Source organism: Mytilus trossulus, chromosome 3, assembly GCF_036588685.1.
Source record: "Mytilus trossulus isolate FHL-02 chromosome 3, PNRI_Mtr1.1.1.hap1, whole genome shotgun sequence".
NCBI lineage: Eukaryota > Metazoa > Mollusca > Bivalvia > Mytilida > Mytilidae > Mytilus > Mytilus trossulus.
Genome location: NC_086375.1, coordinates 73,665,661 through 73,674,077, shown reverse-complemented (window position 1 = coordinate 73,674,077; position 8,417 = coordinate 73,665,661). Strand labels below are relative to the sequence as shown.

At 30.4% G+C, this 8,417-nt stretch overlaps 1 protein-coding gene across 2 annotated transcripts; it reads left to right on the top strand.

Moving 5' to 3' along the window:
* The first annotated feature begins 2,786 nt into the window (after positions 1 to 2,786).
* Positions 2,787 to 7,567, top strand: LOC134709712 (uncharacterized). Of its 2 annotated transcripts, XM_063569861.1 has the most exons (3): positions 2,787 to 3,054; positions 3,638 to 3,721; positions 7,283 to 7,567. In XM_063569861.1, the coding sequence occupies exons 1-3, from the start codon at positions 2,818 to 2,820 to the stop codon at positions 7,517 to 7,519; spliced, it is 558 nt and encodes a 185-aa protein (XP_063425931.1). In that variant the 5' UTR covers positions 2,787 to 2,817; the 3' UTR covers positions 7,520 to 7,567. The 2 variants fall into 2 exon arrangements, with proteins under 2 accessions (XP_063425931.1, XP_063425932.1); XM_063569862.1 differs by lacking the exon at positions 3,638 to 3,721.
* Positions 7,568 to 8,417: the final 850 nt, after the last annotated feature.

The window sequence follows — 8,417 nt, the reverse complement described above, 5'->3', positions numbered from 1 at the left end:
ACATCGTTTTCATTATGAAGTATTTACTATTAAATTCATGAAAAGTAGTCTCAAATTCCTTAGTTTAAAACTTGAATAATTTACTTTGTGAAAACCACACTGATTCTCACAACAAATGCAGATGACATTATAAAAAAATGCCAGATCGACTTTTTGATCGACAGCATTTTTGTTGAGTTTGGTGGATTGATATTACAACAGACAGTCGGTATCCAATAAAAATAGTTGTACATTCGACTTGTTTTTGTACTCATATGAAGCAGAGTTCATTCAGAACATTTTTCATGGCAGAAAAAAAAAGAATTGATAAGTTCTTTAAATAATTTCACTTACAGATATACTAGTATTGATGATATTCTGTCTCAATAAGCAACATTTCAATGAATGTTCTAATCTCAATGTTCTCATTCATCGGAAATTTTTCACTGCCTAATATTTTCGAGTATCAACGTTCTGGCTGTATCACTGAAAATATTAGACAATACATTGTGTCACGTCATGATTACCGATAAACAGAATAATAGGAAGTTTCGTTTTTGATACTGACTATATCATGTGGAGTATCTCAACTCGCCCTAACGGGCTCGTCTAGATATGCCACATGATATAGTCAGTATAAAAAACGAAACTACCTATTATTCTATATATATATCCAAGTAAACTTGAGATTAAATATACTGTCGAAAGTAAAAGGTCTGCTTCGTATCTTGATCACTTCCTCAATATTGACATAGATGGACGACTCCAAACTGGAGTCTATGACAACTATGAATATTATAATGAGATCATCTTTTTAATTGTCAACTTCACCTTTCTCAGCAATAAAAAAAAAAACTCTGCCCCATCGTATGGTGTTTAGATGTCTCAGTTAGTATGTTAACTTTTATACTTGTGCATGTTATGGATTTTATAAAAAGAGACATGTAAAAGATTACATATAGTAATATGATTAACTAGATGATTCTAGTTTTTAAAAATGACAACAATTTATAAAAAGTAACTTGATGGAATGTGATAGAAGATAACTTATGTTATAAAATAAAAATATAACCCACATGGTTTCCATGTTTAAAATAAAAATCTGAAAACATGCATGAAGCAAAAATTAAGTGAATGGAATGTTACACTAAAGTAACAAAGTATAGATAAAATATATACAGGGTATCATGGTTTGATTAACAACCGTAAATGCTTATTTTTTTTCACTGTAAGAATACACAGCACCAAAACTATAGTAAAAATGCAGTGTACTACTTTCTTTATAAAACTTGTGTCTTTATAGGGGAATCTGGCGGAATGCATAGCACCATAAAACAGTTAGCACCAAAACTAGTCTATAGTATAAGAACTACTCTTTTTTTTTATATATAAAATTTGTCTAAGACTCTATAGAGTATATTTTCCTCTCTTAAACTATCATTGTAAATGCATATAGTAAATATATATAACTAACAGCATGTTATCAGGAGTACAACTATCATGATTTGAAATATGAACTTTAAGGATTATCACAATTATTTAGGGAGCTACCATTTGATTTTTATGGGGGGAGGGGGCTATGATGAAAAACTGTGTCCTGCATTTTTTTTTAGCTATAATTTCTGTCCTGCCTTTTTATTTTTCACTCTGTTCGGTCCTGCCTTTTTTTTTTTAGTTTATCCTGACTTTTTTTCATCCTGACTTTTTTTTTTGCAAGTGTCTCATCCTGCCTTTTTTTTTTACTCATAACTCCTGTCCTACCTATTTTTTTCTAATTTCATCCTAGCCCCCTCCCCCCCCCCCCCCCCCCCCATAAAAATTAAATGGTAGCTCCCTTTGCACCAACTTTAAAACAATTAACATTTAATAAATTATCACAACTATATTGCTTAATAACAAGAAAAACAAAGACTATATACATGTTTTATATTACAGTATAAACATTTCATATCCTACTATTAAAGGTCTGTCTAATGTTTCCCATCAACCTCTATAGCATTTTTGATATTTTTACATGATTTTTAAGACCAAATAAACGTTATCTTTTAATCTCATAGATCATATCAGATAATTCCTCTGATCTTGGTTATGATGAGATTCATTAAATAAAGCTGGGTTGATAAATTTAATTCATTTAGACTAAACTGGGATGCCATTTTAGGATTAATTTATATATGACTAAGCATCCATTGTGATGACAAAGGAGATATTAGCATATTTAGTAATTACACAGTATGATAATTTCTAAAGGAAGAAAATCAAAGTTTAATTAAAAATAAAAAGGCGGGAGATTATGATTGTGTCAAAAAAAAAGAGAACAATACGAAAAGGAATAAATATGAAAGAATTGAGATGTTGCTATATGATCTTCAACAATAGTATAACTCGAAAAAAGGGGGAACGGAAACACATATAATAAGAAAATATTAGGTACGAGACAATGGCACTAAAAAAAAAATTCAGAAAAAAAATCGAACGTGTTGGGTTTTTTTTTACAATGTAGCTGCTTTAGATAAAGATTTTAAGTTAAGAAACCCAAAAATAAAAATGACATATTATCACAGTATAGTTTCTAGAGATTCATCAACACGTTGTTTTGTTGTTAAGCGCATTTTTGTTTGCGCACTACATAAACAATTTTGTATAGAGTTGTTATCCGAAACCTAAGAATGGGGTTGTTATCCCTCTATTAGTCCCACCCATACTTCAAAGTGTAATATTATTGGGTTAGATAATATTAGCTAGAAAAATGAAATAAGTATAAAAGTGCGTATTCTTCGTTTTCAAGTCAGTACTTCTAACCTTTGTCTAGAAACCTATTTACGATTAAGTGTTATAATGGCAGCCGAAAATGTTCAATTTAGTCAAATTGTTACTTCCACTGGTAGAACGGAATACAAAACTCAATTCGGGAGAGGGAAAGTGCTTACCTATAAAAAGTCCGCTAGAGGACTCCTTTATTTAGACTTGGCTGCGTCAAATGGATCTATGAAGCTGAATTTAGGGCTGAACGAGCTGGATGATCTGTTTACACTGTGGGGGCACCTAGAGTCCCTAACGGCATACTTTCCACAGGTAAGACTATTTTCTTTCTTTTTGTTTTTACACGAGGTTCACATGTAGGAGTTTTCTTTAAAACCCGAGGAAATTAAAGATTATACCCTTTGAGGTGTTTTTTTCTCTCTGTGTGTATGCGCTTACCGTAATCAACAGGAAGTTTTTAAGTATTGTCTATTACCGTTTATCTTTCTGTTTATCTATCTACCTCGCTTTTGTTAGGGGAGATATCGGTGTTCACATTTGCCTTTTATTTCAACTAATTTAAAGCAACAATTGAATAACATAAAACAAAGATGTGGTATGATTGTTAATAAGATAACTCTTCACAAGAGACCAAATGATACAGAAATTGTCAACTTTTGGTCACCTTGCGACCATCAACAATAACAAGCAAAACCCATATCTCATAGTCAGCTATAAATAGCTTCAAAATGATGATTGTAAAACAAACATCCGAGGGGAGAAAAAAGATAACAACCTAATTTATGTACAAAATAATGAACGAAAAACAATATGCACACCACCAAAACCTCTCGTAAGTATAAAACTTTCTTCATGACATTTGAGTTTGAGTTTCATTTTATTTTTCATGTTTTAGCCGCTCTCCCAGCCACAGGTGCAGGTGGTTCCTAAAGAAAATGTAGCGCCGGTTTATGCACCGCCACCACCACCAACACCTTCCGTAAGTATACATTTATTAATGTAGAGTTTAAATATGTTCAAGAATCATGATTGGTTGTAGACGTGACGTTACGCACGAAATTGCGTCCCAATTGGTAACGTCAAAAATTGAAGTTTTACGTCGGTAATCGAGTATACTTTGTTCGTTTTGATTGTTATCATTTTTGATCATTATGGATACTTCAAAGTCTTGAATATGTATGAAATATTTGCTACTGGCAGATACGCAAGCAAATGAATTTTTCGGACTTCTGATTCGGCTTGTGTTGTATTTTTCTTTATATTTATTGTAACTTTTATTTTTTTGCTCTTTTCTTTTTAGTTTCTTTATCTCTTTACAATATTTAATCCTCTCTGTCTCGGATATGAAATTCTTCTGTTCTGTAACTAATATTTTATCTATTTATTGACAAATTACCATATGGTTTTTTTTCATTTTAGATAATTATTCATTTTCTATTATTATAACTTTTTTTTATATATTGCAGTTCTTATCGTGGTTTCTATGATTCTATCTATTTTCGAAATTTGTAATTTGGTTATTTTGTTGTGTCCTCTGATCTTAAAACATAAAATCGAACCGTACTTGTTATTTAAAAACAATGAAATATCGTTCATATACGAACTGCTTTCAAATTCGGTGGCCTAGGGGGATGATTGGCCTAATAAGTTCATATAAAGTGACAAAAAGCATGGTAATTTTAAGATACGCTCGTGGCGAGATTTGTTCGACTCCGATCCTAATCGACAGTTATTGCAACTATTTTAACTTAAGGTCGCCTGATGTCCGGCTTCTCCTACCTTTGATGACAGGTCAATAAAATACAACAAATTTCGCTTATACATGTATGATGTGGTGTTTAACACCAAAACAAAGAACAAACTTCTAGAAATAATTTGAAAACAAATATATGTATAGCGTCCCGAATCGAAAACGTTCAAAACGTAAGAAAATTGCTCAGTGGACAAACTTGCAAGACATTTGATTTGTTAAGGGGGCTCGCGGGTCTAAATTAATTTTTTTATTTAATATAGGATTTCTCTATATTTTTCTATATATGAACTTTATCTTATACTTAATAGAAAAATGAAATAAAAAAGTGGGGTCACCGTTCATTTACGCTCACAATCTGCCTTCGAAAGAAGCATACATTTTGGTTAATGTCCTTTTTTTCTGTTGAACTAATAGGAGAAATAGCGGTAATATCGAAATAAAAAATGAACTAAATTACAGAAATCGCTTAAATTTTACAATTTTTTAGTTTATGCACAGCTTTTTCGAATACAACAATAAAAAATATAGGTCACCGATGAGTTAAAAAAAGATATTTCAATTTTAGTGTCAAAAAATGGTGTTTTTGCACCAAAGGGATATAATTTGGAGCTTTTTTTAATGAAATCTATACTTTAAGTCACCTGGGGCCGACACGAATTGATTTTTTGGAATGATTTTTGTACCATATGATAGAGTAACAACTATAAAAGGTAATAGATAAAATTTGCAATGAAAAATAAAACTTTATTTTTTTTCTGGAAATTTTATACCCGCGAGCCTCCTTAAGGGCATACGATACTGTTACAGGGGAGGTAATGACGTTGCTAACGTAAAATGTTATTTTCGCGACGTCAAACTGTGACATATCGGGAAAAGATGCATTTTTCGACTGATTTTTATCATTCAAACTGATTTAATTTGAAAACGAGTTCATGGACCCCCATTTTTCCAACAGCAATTTGTTTCATTTTGCAGGGAGATTACATGATCCAAATTTTATAAAACTGTAAATAGAGGATTTTTTTTTAATTTTGATAAATATGCAGCAAAAAATTACTTATTTTCCTCAATTCATGAACATTTGATAAATATGAGTTATTTTTGAATAAAAAATGCATGATTTTTAAAGATACTTATAAAAAACAGAAATTACCGATTATTTTACAAAAAACAATATGTGTTTATCTTTTATAACAAAAAAGTTATGTCTTTCTTTCGAAAAAGAAATTACGGCCACAAATCTGAATTTTGAGCAAATATACAAAATTTCGACCTCATTTTACTCAAAAAGTAGCACATGAAGGTATATTTTTTTATTACATATTTGATTTAATCAGGTAAAAAATAGCCTATATGCAAATGTTCACGAACTTGTAAATACAGGATCAAAACTGTATCGTATGCCCTTAAAAATCGAAGTCATTTCGACTTAACAGCTTATCAAAAAGTATGTTATCGTATTGTGGGGTGAAAGCACAATTACGAAAAGCACTGTTTTATATGCTACAAATTGATTATTTAATAAAATGACGTTGAAACTGACAGTGTTTTTGTAAAAAGCGTCGAAATTCGACATTGGACAATCTTGCAAGACATTTTCCCGAGGCCAATGCTTTTTTGTTGAGGTGTGAGTGCTGTAAAATTCCGGATTTGAAATAGTCTATCTAAGCACATTTATAGGAATAATTTATAAAAACAAAATTTTATATCATCTGATATTTTAAAAAGCGATAAATTTTGATAACTTACTATTTTCAGAAACCTGACCATGGCGAGGATTATTTATTTTTGAAAAAATAAATGTTTACCGTTCGATCAATACAAAAAACAGCAATGGCGTCATGAATCAAATTAGACGTTTATCATTCATGCGAATTTTCGCGGATTTTAAACTTTTTTATTAGACCACAAAAATTCCCGCAAAAGTTATTTTTCGAATAAATAAATTTTGCGTATTTACTGTCTTCTGATTGGTTAAAATTATTAGTTTTATTTTCAATGTTGTCAATTTTGATGGCGACACGCCCACTCTGACGTTGTGTATTCATACGCCAACATGTGTGTACGTTGTTATTGTCAAGATAAATAATATAAAAAGTTCTTTGAGCCTTGTTTTTGATAGAAATTTATTTATAATGAATGGCAATAATTTATTTTGATTTTATTGAACCATAAAACAAATTTTTGACTCTTCACATTTTACATAATCCGCTTCGCGGATAATTCAATGTGAAGAGTCAAAAATTAGTTTTATGGTTCAATAAATTCAAAATAAATAGTAGCCATTCATTAAATACACGCATATTTTGACGTTTTGGTAATATTTGTATCATTATTTGAAACTATTATGAAAAGTTAAAGAATATTTTTAATATTTTTGGAAACAGTAATACCTGCCTCATCTATGGATATAAATTTCATAAAGCTGAACTAGTTAGTTTTCATAGAAGAGCTATTTATCAAATTGCTCTGTCGCATTTCACGACATTGACGCAATAACGTGCTTAACGTCACGTTGCTTATCGTTCAGTGGCAAATATTTCATACATGTTCAAGGTGAGAAAAAGTTAACAATACATACAATAGGTAAGTCTTGCAATAGAGGGTGTTTTGTTTTTCTTCTCATGAATCACCATGTATGCTCAACTTGATACACTTAAATGCGAACAAAGCAATACTTGTTTTTTTAGTATAGAATTGAACTTGCAAGCAACCTTTTGTTCTTAATTAAAGTATTTCATTTCCTTCTGGTTTATTTATCTAAATATTTCATTTTTATTATTGCAGGCACCTCTAACAATAATATATGAAAACGAGACGTCAACTACCACTCCACTTCAAACTATAACAGACCCGATGTGGAGCAAAGGAAATATGATTCCGGTGAGGGTGGCCGCAAAGAGACCGGTACGGGAAGAATTACACCCACCGTGGTCTGGGAAGACCAGAAAATATGAACAAATTTCCCCTGTGAAAAACAATTTATATGATCTCTCTGACACTCATTCAATGTGGTGTTTATAGGAATAACATTTATAAATTTCATTATGGACATATATGCAAACAGACTGACACGGTTATTTTTTTTTTTTAAATATTTAATAAATACTATCACTAATATGTGTCTATCTTATAATGTCCATAGGCATAGCTTTCAATTGGGTTCTTCCAGTAACGTTTATCATCAAAACTACACAGTCCTTTTTTCACAACGGTATCCATGAACAGTTCATGATTTTTACTTCTAATGCACGTCATTGAATTGGTGGTCGTAGTTTCTTCATTCAAACATTTCTTATACATTTCATGTCGGAGAGTCTGTTTTATTTCAGTTTTTGAAATGCCTTTCGCCACTTTTTTTTCCTTTTCGCATGTGATACCTTCTGTAAAGGTCTGGTTATACAAAAGGCTGTACAATTTAGGTCTCAAGCCAACGAATTCTTTTAAAGGAACGCCTGAAAAGATTTTTTGAGACAGATGAGAAAGACAATATTTTATAATAATTTCACAGAAAATTCAAAGAAATAAGGAAAATTTAAAAGAAAAATAAAATAAAAAAGGGAAATTTAAAAGAAATTTCACAAGAAAAGGGAAAAGTTAACAGAAAATAAAATAAAAAAGGAAAATTTAAAAGAAAATTTAAAAGAAAAAGGAAAATTTAACAGAAATTTCACATGAAAAAGGAAAATTTAACAGAAAAAGAAAAGAAAAAAGGAAAATTTAAAAGAAAAAGAAAAAGAAAAATTTAACAAAAAAATCATATGAAAAAGAAAAATTTAACAGAAATTTCAAAAGAAAAAGGAAAATTTAAAAGATAATTATAAGATAACATGATATATCTGTTTAAAATTCACAAGAAAAAGGAATATTTGAAAGAAAATTTATGTTAAACTTTAGAGAGAGAGAAAAACATGTTTGTTTG

Excerpts from the sequence above, each read along its gene's own strand:
- LOC134709712 (XM_063569861.1), top strand. The coding sequence starts at position 2,818 with ATGGCAGCCGAAAATGTTCAATTTAGTCAAATTGTTACTTCCACTGGT. Across the intron at positions 3,055-3,637 it reads TAACGGCATACTTTCCACAG|CCGCTCTCCCAGCCACAGGT; the intron begins GTAAGACTATTT and ends TTCATGTTTTAG. Across the intron at positions 3,722-7,282 it reads CACCACCACCAACACCTTCC|GCACCTCTAACAATAATATA; the intron begins GTAAGTATACAT and ends TTATTATTGCAG.